The sequence below is a fragment of the Phaethon lepturus genome, unplaced genomic scaffold (assembly GCF_000687285.1).
Source record: "Phaethon lepturus isolate BGI_N335 unplaced genomic scaffold, ASM68728v1 scaffold8700, whole genome shotgun sequence".
Classification (NCBI taxonomy): domain Eukaryota; kingdom Metazoa; phylum Chordata; class Aves; order Phaethontiformes; family Phaethontidae; genus Phaethon; species Phaethon lepturus.
Window position 1 is genome coordinate 1 of NW_010509776.1, and position 15,396 is coordinate 15,396.

The 15,396-nt window shown below is 35.6% G+C and overlaps 1 protein-coding gene across 1 annotated transcript in view; it reads right to left on the reverse strand.

Annotated features, from left to right (window-relative positions):
* Window positions 1-1,654: 1,654 nt before the first annotated feature.
* The window catches only part of LOC104619018 (cadherin-10), a gene marked incomplete at both ends in the record, with an annotated part of 28,099 nt that continues 14,357 nt past the window's right edge, over window positions 1,655-15,396 (reverse strand). Inside the window, 4 exons of the mRNA XM_010284800.1 lie at window positions 1,655-1,776; window positions 4,039-4,175; window positions 6,240-6,493; window positions 9,392-9,579. Of these exons, the coding sequence (XP_010283102.1) occupies window positions 1,655-1,776; window positions 4,039-4,175; window positions 6,240-6,493; window positions 9,392-9,579 (701 nt within the window). The remainder of the gene's footprint in view (window positions 1,777-4,038; window positions 4,176-6,239; window positions 6,494-9,391; window positions 9,580-15,396) is intronic.

Sequence of the window (15,396 nt, forward strand, 5' to 3'; positions counted from 1 at the left end):
GGGCGGGCGTTTCCCGGCAGCCCTAGAGGGGATCCCATGCTGCAGCGTATTTATTCTGGAGCTCATGGGGAACGCCCGCACCGGTGCAGGGAAAAGTGTAATGAGGAAGGAGCAGCAGAAATCTGCTGGGAATCCATCTGCCCAGATGCCCAGCTCCTGGCTTTTCTCACCTGGGGGCGGAGGACAGCTGAACTTCTTCGTGTACAGGGCTGCAGCAGTGCGAGCATTTCGCTCCTTTCTTCGCCTCAACTCCTACTGAATCAGCCTTGTACAGCTCACATGAATGCCTGTGTCCCCTTTGTGCCATCACACAAAGACAGTCCTCATTTTGGGGCAGGTCAAAAGAACAACCACCATCAAAATGACATTCTGCCAGAGGTGCTGCTTGTTTGTAGCGTGGAGCTTTTTGGAACAGGGTATTCCCATTATTGGGAAGATCATGGTATGATCTGACATCAGCAGTAATAGCAATCAGGAAAAGAATCACAGGTCCTTTGAGTCACTCAGACTCCAAAAATCATGTTTCAGAAAAAATACTACCCCCCCTTTCTCTTGCTATATATATGCATATATGTGTGTATATATATATGTATATACACACACATCCATATATGTTATATATACTGTGTGTTTCTATCTGTGTGTGTGTATGTGTACATATGTATTTTTGTAGATACTTCTATGTAAATTAAGTAAAGTGGAATTTTAAGGGAAAACAAAAAAACCTGGAAAACTATAATATTCCTTAAGACATTTGTCAGTAGGAAATAGGAAATATTCAAATGAAGACCACAATTTGTGACTGGTAAAGTATCATAATAGTTTCAGTGATCTAATGAAAGATTTAAATTTGATCATGGATCAAACATAATTATGAAAACCTGAAAGGAAAGAAAAATAGCATAAATGTGGGAGGAACCAAACTTAAAGAACCATGTTCAGTATGGATTGATTAGATTCAATCTCTCAGGACAGACTGAATTCCAAAATAATAAGTCTTAGTTATGATCTACCAGTAAGCAAGAAGAATATAATTACATTCAAATAGATTATTCATGTTATCCGGCATTGCATTTTTTTCTCTTCCTCTGAATTGTTTTCTTTAAATAATCCTTTGCAACTCAGATTTTTTTTTAAATACTTTTATTTATAGCCCTTTTAGTAAACTTGGCACTTTTTTCTGATAAAGGAAACACTATTGAGCTCTATAACGATTTAAATAAAAATTTATGGACATGTATTTATTTAGCTTCTCGTTTATTAGTCATAAATGATTAGTGTGGTTTTTTCCAACTTTTTAACTGACAACCTTTTCTGAAATTAAACAGGAAAGCAGTGTAATCCAGAAATAATTATATTTACTTTTAAATTATACTGACCTCAACATTCTAGATATCTCAGAAAAATAGAGTTCCTCAAAATGTGTTTACATGAAAATATAACTGTTCTATTAAATATTTATTGTATCCTCTATAGTTAGTAACCTGGACAGAACAGATTCTAAAACCACAAACCAGTAAGATTTACGGATTAATGCATTTAGATTTTTTTTACCCATGATTTACATGATTTCTCCCAAGCAACAAGCAAGAACATTCTACAATTGAGAGCCATAGCAAAACTGAACAGTTGAAAGTGTTTATCAAAGGCATACCTGTCCAGCTCTTGCATTTTCACAGACAAAAGTATCGTAGAATACAGCAAACTGTGGAGCATTGTCATTAACATCTAAAATTCTTACGTAGACAGGAACACGAGTGGTATCTTTGGGGTTGTCTGACAGGAGAAGAGAGAATAAGAAGGAGTTTATTTTCCTACTAAAAGTTTTCTGATTTCTTTCAAATTTCATGGGCAATATACATGCAAGATTAGGTATGAAACTGGTCAAAATTTACAAACTGACACCAGGTGTCAAAATAAGGACATGCTTTGTCTAGAGTAAAAAAATAAATTATAGTATTGGTACCTAGTAAGCAATTAAGCTTTTACATGAAAATAAGGGCTGCAACGCTATGCAAATATAGTGTCTGAAAAGTAGGACCATTACTATAATGACAAATTTAATTATTTAGTGTGCTCATGAGTATTATTCAGCTGTAAGGTTTTGATTTTTAAATTTAAAATTATTTGTGATCTCTTTTGTTTTACACAGAAAAGACATTTTTGACTTTGTGCATACATATTCTGAAAATTTTTCAAGCCTGACTTTCCTCTCTTGTGCCTTAAAAAACAGGGAGAAACTCCAACAAAGCCAATTAAAATATCCGCCCCCCTCCCCCCCATCTGGTAAAGACTTGATTAGAATCAGAGGTTTTATGTTTAAATTGCCTTTAAAAATATGAATGTAGTTTTTCAGACCTTAGGTTAAGAAACAAGAATAGTAACCTCTCCCTTGCCAAATGCCAAAACCCTAGTATTATTTAGAATGCCCTCTCATTATTATAGGTTAATTCAGGAATACCAGTGTCGGTGTTCCCACTTGCTGATCTGGTTGCCCTACCAAGAATCTGAAATAATGCCTGGGAGTAAAACAATACAGCCATTTCTTGGGATTCTGCTGACTGGTGGCTAAATACTATGTGATTTTGCAACTTTAATGGAATGGGATAAGTAACAATAGAAGTGGTTCAAAAATACTGATTTTTTTGTTCCTTTTAAGCTGGTTCAAATAGAAAACATTTAGGAATAGCTGGCATTAAATTCACTTGGTTTTAATAGCACCTTTGCTAAAGAGTGTGATGTGGATCTTTTTGACATCCTGAATTGTTTAAAATGGAAGGTTTAGAGCTCTCTTTTTTCATAGCCTTTTGCATTTTTGTACTAACTTTCCCAATGAGTTCTATTCCTGACTGCTTTCCCATTGTGTCATGCTCCACAGGTAATATTTTTAAGGATTTAAAGACCTAAATCTTCTCCTTCACTTCTTTCTCCAAAACTAACGTACCTCTTTGGAGAATGCTAGCTACTCCAACAAGGTCCAGAATGTACATTTGCTCAAAGTATGCTGACGAGGAAATGAGTTTACAACTATGATAAAAACATACAAGGATACTAAGATTTTTCATTATATAAATACTTCTGAAAAGCATTCTTACAACATGGGACAGCACTGTGAAGGACTGTAAGCTCAGGACCATGCATCAAAAGGGAAAAAAAAGAAAGGTTTAAAGAAAAAATGTACAGCTACCAGGTGTGCTCAATACAACCAGCCTATTGCTCTGGACTACAGAAATGGGGACAGGCAGGCTAAGAATGGTTAATTGGCTGGGCACGATGTTCCATTTAGGACTCTGCAGTGTAGTTCTTGCCAGCCATGCTTCACTGCTGATCAGCAATTTTTTCTTGGTTTTTTTTTTGTCTGATGTAGAATTAACCCTAAAAATACAGTGTATTTGAAAGCAAGTTTTCCTCACTAGCTGTTTTCAAGCATCAGAACTTTGTTCCTTAGAAAATTTCCTGTGGGGCTGTTAGAGTTAGTCTCAATAATGTAACAGGTTTACGAGGACATCTTCTTTTGTCTTTGTAGTTTTAACGTGAAAATTACTAGAGAGAGCTGATTTAAATAGTCAAAGAAATGCTACAGCTTAGGGATCAAATTTGTCTTAGCTTGTAAGTGTATTGATTCCAAGAGCTGTAGGTGTACATACCATAGGAAAAAAGAATGAAATTATCTCTAAGGAAATGAAGGAAACGATAGAGGCAAAAACATAGATTACCATCCTGAACTCTGTTACTTTAACAGCAAAATCATGTCATTGTCCTCAGAGAAAAGGAAGAAAACAGAATTACTCCAGTGTTTTTATTTAATTGGGTAACATTTCAGAAGTAACTCGGACATTACAGGTCAGTGGTGGAAGTAGGTGAGGAAAAAAACAATGAAGAGACAGCTGCTGTTAGCGACCTCCAGTTCACTTTCCCAGAATATCTAATAGAAAGGGGTGGGGTGAGAAGGAGGGGAGTTTTTTTCCTCATGAAGTCACAGCTGTAACTTTGCAGGCTAAGGAAAACTGAAAGGAAAAGGAGACCAAATTGGCTTACTGATCTCAGCTGCTATAATGCTAAGGTTGTGCCATTGTGATATCTCACGGTCAAGTGGCTTAGAAGTATAGATGGACCCGTTTCCAGAATGAATGTTAAATATCCTGTCAAGGTCAGTGTGACGATCCAGAGAAAACCTAAATATGATAAAGAAAGGAAAAGTATTGTCAAAATGATAGAAAATGGAAGAAAGCATGTGTTTCACAACAAGTCAGCATAGTTTTTAGGTTCTACATGTTACATTACAAAAGGTTAGTTTTGAGAGGACATATATTAAGTTATGTAAATGCTTATGAAAATTCTCAAGGTTAGTTCCATAGAATGAGGAACAAAAATGTCAAGAATTTAATAAACATGATATAATCGTGTAACACTTGGTCATCTGAGCTTTTATAGACATATATGGGAATCATGAAAAGTAAGTCAGAATTTCAATTTAACAATTAAATAATTGTTTTAATCCTGAAAGGAGAATTGTCATTGATGTACTGTTCTTTCAGACTGTGACTGACAGGTAACTTACAAGCTTTTCGAAAGTATTGTTATAAGCTCTGCTTCTACATTTAGGATATATTAATTTACTAGAGATCAGGTTAAAAAAAAACCTATAAAAATAAGATCACTATTATGAGTGATCTAAACAGTTCATCAAGTGTATCTGTTTTCACTTACTCTACTTAACAAAATTGAGCAAAATGAAAAAATGCTGTAATATGAAAATAATGTCTATAACGTTTCGATTAGTTTGCTCACTCCACCACACACAATACATGAATATGTAAAACAAACAAACAAAACCCCAACAAACAAGGTGACAGCAAAATGCATACGAAAACAAAACAAAAGGATATTGCAACAGCCAAAAAAGACTGCTGAAAGTGCTGGAAAGACTTGCTCAAATTATTTTTTTTTAATACTAGGCGACTATAATAACTGTTAGAATTAAACAAAACCCTGCTATTTTTCAGAGAAATTATATTTAAGACTATACAGCTTATATGATACTCCATATATGGAAGGACTTTTAATGAGGAAAAGAACTTATTTTAACAGTACTCTAGCTAACAGTTTTTCAATAGGCAATTATCGCTTCTCTAGCTAACAAGATCTATTCCACATTGTTTCATTAAAAATTCTATACTATTTCATAATAGCCATGAGATAAGCACATACTTTTACCCTTTTATTTTCTTTATATAAAATAATCTTTAGGTTGCTATTCTGTAAATAATAGTGATGAGGGAAATGCCTGCCACAGTTCTTCAATTCATCAAGTTGTGTTAGAAACAAAATGAGCGAAAGCTTCAAGTTTGTTCTTTTTCCAGACATGATTAAGAATATAACTACTAAAATTGTCAATTGTCTCATGCAATTAGAGTAGATAAAGATGCAATGCTAAGTTATGTATATATTCTTCAATTTTAGAGGCTTGGTGTTGTCTCCTATCTTTTCCATACACACAGATAACCATAGGAGAAAATTAGGTTCGGTTTAATTTCCTAATCCAGTTTTACCGCTTGGGCCTCTTTAAGAAGTATGTGGCAATTAACTTCAAAGTCAGCAAATAAGGTTCTTTTGACGGGGTGTTTCTACCTGTTTCTTAAAGCTTATGCATGACAGAAAAACAAAATACAGTTTCCTACATTCAGCTAGATTCTATGTATCATGTAGCATCTAGTAGTATACACAGAGAAGATTTTAAAAGATACTAATCTTTCAATGTCTGATTTATTGGCATATTTGAGCACACACAAAGATAATTTTATCCTGTATAGCAATCACTCTGGCAAGCCTGCAAAGCAGTAGGCAACAACCAGAGCAGATGAGTCAGCACCAGGACCAACCATAGGAAGCATTAGAAAGCTCTATACCCTTCCTGGGCCATAGACAGTTTTGCACTTTTTCCCAGTGTCAAGCAAGAGGTAGTCCTGAAGAGCCTATCTGAAATCAGTGTGCAATTTTACAACTTTTCTGAGATTTGAAGTACTAGAAAACATTTCATGTGACTCTTGTGCGCAAGTCAATGGCGGTTGTTTAGATGGTTATGGATAACATCATTCTCAATTCTATCTCTGGGACACTAAGAAATGACAGAAAAAACATCCTCCCTGTCCACAACATCTATGTGAAAATTCAAGTTATATTACTATTTCTCTTAATTTCTTTAGTAAAGGATGTGTTTACAGAGACTGTAGTATTACCTTATTGGACTTGAGGCTGAATCAGGATCTCGTGCCATTACCGTTCCTATTATTGTCCCCAATTCAATATCTTCATGCACCTCAAAAAGGTAAGAAGATCTGCTGAAGACAGGAGGTTCATCTACATCTTCTACAGAGATTTTCACAATAGTTGTATCTTTGAAAGGCCCAAGATAATAAAACCGTGGATCCACATGGGTATTCTCAGCTTCTACTTTTAAGGTATAAAGTCGTCTTGTCTCATAGTCGAGTGGCTAAAAATGAAGATGATGATAAGGTTATTAAATTACATTACATATTGACAGATGTTGACCTATATACATAAAGGAAACTGAAGTGGACTCAAGCCTTATCAGACCTTGCCCTGTGTTGGGGGAACCCCAATACAGTTAATTTTTCCACAGCATAGGGATCACTTTCTCTAGTAAGAAATTTTCATTGTTTTTAGAGGAAGTTTCTCTTCCTAAATATTATCGGAATTATCAATGACAAAAAGATTTCCAGTGCAAATTTACCAATTTTTTACTGAATTTTGCAGCTGTTTCATAAGAGTATGGATTTGAAACAGTCAATCATATAATCATTTAAAATACTTGAAATACAAACTTTAAATACTGACATTTCAGAACAAGGTACTTAATACTAATATTTCTCAGGAAATACTACAACATCTTGGTTACTCAAAATGGCCTGAGTATCCTTATTGTCAAACAAATGTAGCTGGTCTTAAATATCAGGAACGTTTTAGGTTTCTTTTAAGGACAGTGTGTGTCAAAGTTCTCTATATCCAGAGAAACAGTAAGAGCTTAATCTTGTTCCTTTTCATTTCATTTAATGAATACAACATCAGAGGGGTTTTTTGGGTTTTTTTTTTCAAAATAGATTTGACATTTTTGTCAGTAGTTCCTTATTAAAATGGAAGGAGGAAAGGTTCAGGGTTATAATTAGAAACCATTTTGGATAGAAAAGAACCTCTATTCCTTCAAATTTTTCTAACTGTCATAAATGAAAAGTGTTAGCTAATTAATGATACTGAGGAAATGAGCAAGCTCAGAATCTACTTTTCTGACACAAAGAAGACTTCATGAATTCCCTCAAAATCTCAGGGAGATATCAAACTGGTGGGTTTCATTCATCAAAATGGGTGGTAGAATACTTGTTTTTTCTGCCTAACTGCTTTTAAATACAAGTTAGTGCTCATGACAGATGACAGAGTGACAGCCTAGAGATTTAAATATTCTGTTTAAGAGCAGAAAGATACAGTCCAGTGAAAGAATGAGTTTCCCCACTGCCCAAAACTTGTTTTAAAAAAGTAGTTAGCGCAGAAGGGAGAATACCTATTAATATAATTGAGAAATGCAACACAGCACTGCTATTTAAGCTAGATCTGAGACTACTGGTGTGTCTATGAAGTGCAGCATGCTGCTGTTAAGGGATGCTGGCTTCAAGCCTAGAAGCAAAGAAGCCCTATTAGTCCTTCTTTATCCTAATTAACTGGCTTAATTTGCCAGAAGGTGCTCCATGAAGATGTAGTTAACTTGTTACTAGTACATTCACATCCAGTTTGGACATCTCTTCAAGCTATGCTGCAAAACACGAATATAAAATGTGTGGATTATACAGGTATTCCAACATATCAACAGTAATGAACAAAACTGTTGCCCAAATATGTGAAAGTGTGGCAAAGCAATTATATTGTCTGTGAGAACTTGTATAGAAAAACTTGTATAGAAAAAGTTCTTTTGCAGCAGATATTAAATTCAGACTTAGTAACTTAAGGGCTCAGTAAAGGAACACCAGCTATTTGTAGTTGTTCACCATTGAAAACAGAATGACAACCAATGTGGCTAAATAATAAAAAATAAAGTATATTTTCATAAATGAACAAACTGAGCATGTCTTCTTCCTTGCTAGTTAATGCTGTTTGCACTATCCAAATAAGCCACTTATTTATCAGTATGAGAAATCATCCTGAAAATTGTAAAATGTATCAGATTGCTAATGACAAAATGAGAAGATCTTTGTTCATTAGCATTTATTGGTGACATTTTTGGAGCTGCTGTGTTATATCTTATGAATTTTTTATGCTTGATCCAGTTATTACACTGTTTTCTCAAAAATGTATTGATTTAATATAATAGTCTGTGTGAAAAATCTGAAGCAAGCAAGAAAGGAGTAACTCAAGAGAAGCCTTCACAAACTTCTAGGAGAAGGAAAAATATCAGGTCCCAAACTTTGTATTTTCATGCCTTCCCAGGTAAACTACAATGCTAACTATAAACATAGAAGAACATAGAGATTAGAAAGGAACATATTTCGATCTTTGCAGAACTTATCTTTTCCTCGGTTACCATTAACAAGAGATGTGGAGATATATTTTATAGCAGTGTTTAATTTGTTATTCTGTGCTTAAGAGGATGTGTTTTTAAAGCTAATATAAACAGAGCTTTATGTTAGAAATACTGCCTGAACTCTTTAGAAACACATCTCAAAATCCCAAAGAAAAGGACTGAGGGCCTTCTGGCAGGGAAATTGTTGAGGTGCAGGAGAATGGTATTTCTAAGTGTGAGATTTACACTTCTGAAAGTGCTCTGACATACAAGGGTAAGGGCAGAACTAAAGCAAGGTCTGAATCAGGGACACCATCATTATTCACTGCTCCCATGTTAACCAGCTGATGTGTTGGAAACAGCAACAAAACAGTGTAGCTTGTGACTCAGCTTCCACAAGTGCATTTGTGTTCTGGCATACATTGGTCACCTAAGTTGATGAGAACCCCCTAGATAAATGTCTCTCAGTAGTGAGTGAACTGCATATTGCTTGCTGAAGAAAATAGGTTACATGAATACTAAAGAAGTCTGTATTTGAAATCACAGAGATAATCAGTACTAACACATTGGGGATGGTCCATTTTTTACATACTTCACTGGAAATAATGCTTTAAACCTATACTGCATCTCAGATATTGTTACCACCTATTATTTCCAGTTCATTTTGAAAGGAAATGGTACCATTCAGTCACTGATGGGGGATGCTTGCAAGTGTTAGGCAGTTAGAACATGTCATCACATGATCTAAGCACTTTTTTCCAATGAACATTTGTGGCATAACACTGACACCAAAATCATGTAGTGAATGTTGTTAATAGACACCTTTCGCACAGTTATGATGCCTTCCTGTGTGTCCTTCTGTGTCACGATATCAAACATATCTGTTCCATCGCCATCTATAATTCTGTACTCTACTTCTGCATTTTTTCCAGTGTCTGCATCTGTGGCTTTTACGCTGCCAATGGGTGTCCCGACTGGGGAGGACTCGGGAATGCGGAGGTGGATGGTACCTGTCAAAGAGACAAAGAGCCACTCAGGAGCCCCACGAGCCATTACACATGCATTAAGTAACACTGTGTTACACAATAGCTAATTACATATTCGCGTGTACCTTTTATTCTAGAGAACTTGCCATTTAATACTGGGAGAATGGGAAAAATATGAGGCAGAGAACTATGCAGGGGAAAACTTTAGGTAAAAGATTGAAAAAAAATTGTAGAAAAACAAAATCATAGAAAAATAGGACAGAAAAGGACCTCCATTCTCCTATCTCAAAGAAGAATCAATTATGTCCATACTTTTCTTGACTATATCATTCCTGAAACATCATCCGAAAGACTGCTTTCTGTTCTTTGCAGGCTTCACTCTGCTTTTTTGCCCTTAAAATGTAAGGCAAATCTTTTGGGATATATTTTACATCTATTTTATCATGGAAGCAATGTAAAGAAGAGAATCCCCTGACTTCACTGGCCAATTCTAAGCAGCAGATTGACATTCCAGCTTTCAAAATTTAGATAGTCAGTTACAATATTAAATAAACTTGAATGACATCTTAATGCAGGGATAGCTTTTTGAAAATCCACAAGCAGGAGGTGTGCCTATACTTGTTAAAGCAGTTAATTCATACTTAGGATATTGGACATGGCAATTTTGGTTTTGTGCTACTTTTCCTAACTCAGTTGTATCCTTTTATTGTGGTGTCTTATAGCTGATAAAAAACATAGGAATAAAGCTGTCATCATTCAGACATGCTGCAATAAATCGAAATAAATATCTTACCATACATTTAGGTTTTCTATGTCCTAGCCTTACTGTGAAAACTATAAAAAACGGTTGAGATCTCTGGTCCCATCTGTCAGAACATGCGGTAGGAAAACATGTGGGACATATAATGTACTGTGAAGAATTCTCAGAAAAAGATTTTAAAATTAGTGCAGATACAGCTGTCATTCCAAAGATGAAAGTTAAGTCATCAAAGCTCTATTGAAAAATATTTTCTTCTCTGGCCTTACTTAAGTGTTCCACAATTTGCCGTTTTACTTAGAAACTTCCTAAGGTAAGTAAAGTGAAGTAGAAAGATAGTTCAGTTAACAGTAACACAAAAGTGGAAGTGGTAAAGGCCATCAACCACGCTAGGAAAAAGTTGAACAGGCCACCCAAAAGGCAGCACACACATACCTCATTACAAATAAGTAGTACAGAAAAGTCCATAAAGAGAGTTATTAGTTTTGTACGTTCAGGAAGAATCATGGGAAGAGAACAGTGGCGAGGCAGTACGGGAAGGCCACTGGCAACATGATCCTATCATATCTTCAGGAAAGCACAGGTGAGCCATGTGAGGTTTATCAGTGCCTCTTAATAGACTATCTTAGAGCCAGCTACATTGATAAAAGAACTGTTTTTGTTGTTGGCAACACTCACTGAAAAAAACCCTATTATTCATTGGGATGTTTGAGACTTTCATTCTACAGAACTGGTTTTTTCTGTTCCGTTATTTTATGGTTTACCAAACCTAAAAAGAAAAGAAAAAAAAGGGCAAAAATCCCCAAAAAATAAACACAGAATCACAGAAACACAGAATCATTAAGGTTGGAAAAGAACTTTAAGATCAAGTCCAACCATCAACGCAACACCACCATGCCCACTAAACCATGTCCCTCAGCACCGCATCTACATGTCTCTTAAATAGCTCCAGGGATGGTGACTCCACCACCTCTCTGGGCAGCCTGTTCCAATGCTTGACCACTCTCTTGGTGAAGAAATTTTTCTTAATATCCAGTCTACATCACCCCTGGCACAACTTGAGGCCATTTCCCCTCGTCCTATTGCTAGTTACTTGGGAGAAAAGACCAATACCCACCTCACCACAACCTCCTTTCAGGTAGTTGTAGAGAACAATAAGGTCTCCCCTCAGACTCTTTTCTGGACTAAACAAGCCCGGTTCCTTCACGCACTTCTCACAGGACTTGTGCTTTAGACCCTTCACCAGCTTTGCTGCTCTTCTCTGGACACGCTCCAGCACCTCAATGTCCTTCTTGTAGTGAGGCGCCCAAAACTGAACACAGGATTCGAGGTGCGGCCTCACCAGTGCCGAGTACAGGGGCACGATCACTTCCCTACTCCTGCTGGCCACACCATTTCTGATACAGGCCAGGATGCTGTTGGCCTTCTTGGCCACCTGGGCACACTGCTGGCTCATGTTCAGCCGGCTGTCAACCAGCACCCCCAGGTCCTTTTCTGCCGGGCTGCTCTCCAGCCACTCCTCCCCAAGCCTGTAGCGTTGCATGGGGTTGTTGTGACCCAAGTGCAGGACCTGGCACTTGGCCTTATTAAACTTCATACAGTTGGCCTCAGCCCATCGATCCAGCCTGTCCAGATCCCTCTGCAGCATTCACATATAGTTTGTAATTAAATGTTGAATGAAAAATATCAAAATTTAATTTCTTCTTATGATTATGCTTAGGTAGCTTTTGATATGAAACTCATATACAGCAGCAGAATTAATACTTATGGCCATATACACTGCACATTCTATTTATATGAATTTATTTTTGCTCAGTTACATTCCAGTGTTTCAGTGGAGTAATTTATTTTGCAGTTGCTCTGACATTTTCATTACCTTTCTCAAATACCTAAATCTGTGTACTTTGCTGTGTTAGTGTATATTCTCTCTGTAATTGCCTAATGGTTAAAAAAACAGAAGAAAAAATAGCCTCTGCTCCCATTTAGTATTTATTCAGTACTACGTGAGATTATGGTGAAAGACCACTTTTTTTTTCCAATTAATATTTCTGTGTTATAATTAGTTTTATGGCGTGTCAACTATTCCCTATATTTCTTTTTGGAGTGCTTAAAACTACATCCCCAAGCTATGCCTTGTAGACGCTACTGTGACTCCCACTGCAATAGCCAACTCATTTAGTCGACAAAGTGGTAAGAGCTCATATCTTGAATTGCTAATAAGGTAGTGAAAACAGTGTGAAAATAACCGAAAATCTATAATCTGAAAGAGAATTTTATGTATAACCTATCAATTTATAGAAATCTCCAGCATAATATGACTCTTCATTTTATTATTTTTGTCACTGAAGACACTTAATGCATTGACTAAGTATGGCATGCAGTGCACCTTCGGACACTGTATCAGAACAAACTACACCAAACTAGAACTATTCTTGCAAAGCTCTGATGTCAATCCTTTTTCTCTCACTTCTCTTCTTCCTCAAGGAGAGTAATTTAGTGTTTGCATTTATTCCAGTGAGTGACGTTCTTTAATTTGTCTGTCAGGAATGAAAATGGGAGGATCAAGGAAAGGAACAGCTTTTCTATATACTAAGGGAATCAGCTGGAAGATTAAAGTCTACACACTTGTGGCTGGTAATACTTCAGTTGGTCATAAAAAATGAAAAAGCCATCTTATTCATGTTTACCCTTCTTCCCATTTACTCTTGAATAGGCACATAATGTAAAGGTAAATATTTTTATAGAATAATACAGGCTATAGTCTCACAGGAGACATGGGCTGCCATAACGCAGATGCACTGAGTTTCAGTCAGACTCAGGCTCCTAAGTCCATAAACCACTTTTTCCATTTATCATTGTTCAACACCATCTCTTTACTTCTGAGAACACTTGGAAATACTACAGTTGAAACAGAGATCCAATATCTGAGGTCTTTGACAGCCTTTCTATGCAGAACCTTGATAACATTCTAAATTTTATCATATTTCCTCAGAAGAACAGCCACTGCTACCTGTATGGTTTTCAGGAGAACTTTAAGAGAGGAAAAACACTGAAGAGTCCTTGCTCTGTAATCTAAACAACAGAGAAAGTAATGGCTCTTCTGAGGTTTTTTGAGAACGTAAGGTAAAATACAATACGTAGAATTTTCCACAACTCTAACATGAGTGTCTTGTAGGAGAAGTTCAATCTGTTATGAAACATTTTATTAAAACATATAGTTGTAATACACTACTGAGTACTGTGAAAACATAATGGACCTTTTAATATTTTTCCTGGTAATTTATAAATCTGATATGATTATGATTGTCTCATGAACCTAATACATATCTGTTTTTTATTAATGGAACAGAATAAGAATAATTTAACTTAATCAGTATCAATTCCAGTAGTCTTATTGAACTCTATTAAAATAGGGAATCATTGTAATGTCTATTTGTATTTTGAGATTAAACATAAAGACTTTTTTAAAAGTCAGTATCTACTTTTACTGTCATATATCTAGTAAAATGAATCAGTTTTCTAAATGTTTTAGCTTTCATTTACAGTGAAAAAATACATTCATATCTAGCAGTATCTAGTTATTGGCAGAGAGAAAGTAGAGAGAAAGACAAAACAAAACAACAACCACCACCCCTCTCCCCGCCATGAGAGTAAGACTAGAAGTTTTTTTAAAGCAAAGGCCAGTTCCAGTGCTGTGTAGGAGAAAAAATGCCTAGAAGGTTGGTCTAGAAAGTTGATTCCATCATTTGAAGTGTGGGTATTAATTTAACACACTCTTTAAGAAACAAGAAAAATAAAAGAAAAGCATAAATATACATGTTTGATGCTTATATGTTCCCTTAAATTTAACTGTTGAAATTAGCTTTTCTGTAAAGCTTTAAACATGACACCTCTTCGAATGTTGTCCTCAATAGGTCCAGAGAGGACTAATAAAGCATTCCTCACCTATGCAGCACTGGAACTACCATAATCCTCTATATACAAATGGAAACAAAAAAAATAATAAATCAAAAAGTTGTGGAAAAACAAAGAACATAAAATGACAAATTAACAATAAATTTTGTCCAGAATAGAGCCTCTGTGGAAATGCACAAACTGTAAGAACTCGGTTGTTCATGATTTTTCTATTTTGAGTGTGCATATGAAATCACATGCTGATAAACATCTGAGCTAAACACATACATATTAATTACAACATTAAATTGGACAAAATTATGTACATTTGTGTCATAAAGAAACGTCAAAATCAGAATCATTTGAAGCTGATTCTGTTAGTTTGAGCCTGAAGGCTGATCATCAGTAACTACTGAATTTAGTAGCATTGTACAGAAGAAAGAATGGGTGGAGAGGATACACTAAATCCCTTAGCTATTAACTATGTCCGAACCATCTTGCAAATATTACAGCTCCAGTATACACAAAAGGCCTCAAATGTATGTAAAATGCTTAACCTTTAACAAGTTTAATGCTACATAGTTTAAAATTTCCATATTACATAGAGAGCAAGAATGGTTCTGTATTTTAGTTTGAGGATACAAATTCTTGAAAGCTGTATTATCAGAAGTTAAAAAGCATTATAAAAGGTTTTGGTAAACTTAAACTGTGAAAAAAAAAGTTAAATTACATTTACGTTACTTTGGGAAATTTCTATTAGGTTTTGTAGCACTGTAACTGGAAATGTACAAATCTGCTTGATTCCCTTCAAGTAATTTCTTTTCCACATTCCTCATGATTAAATATTTAAGCAGATACTACAAATCAAACATTTCTGCATATTTAGAATTACTACATGTTTTATTTTCCAGTGGGGGAATATGTAAGATTTAAGCAATAGGTAAGGAAAAAGAAAAACATTGCTCTAATGCTCTTATAAGTCCACCTACCACCCCCTCCCATAGTACTGGAAACTATTCCAGGTTTGATGCCGTTATATTTGACCATGTAACTGTTTTCCTAACAAACAAATGTTGTAACATTTAATATACTGCTTTAATGATAGTGAATAAATCAGTACATAAGCCTTTTGTTCATGTGTGCCCCATAATCTAGATTTACTCTAAATTAAACCAGATGCTGATTGCTTA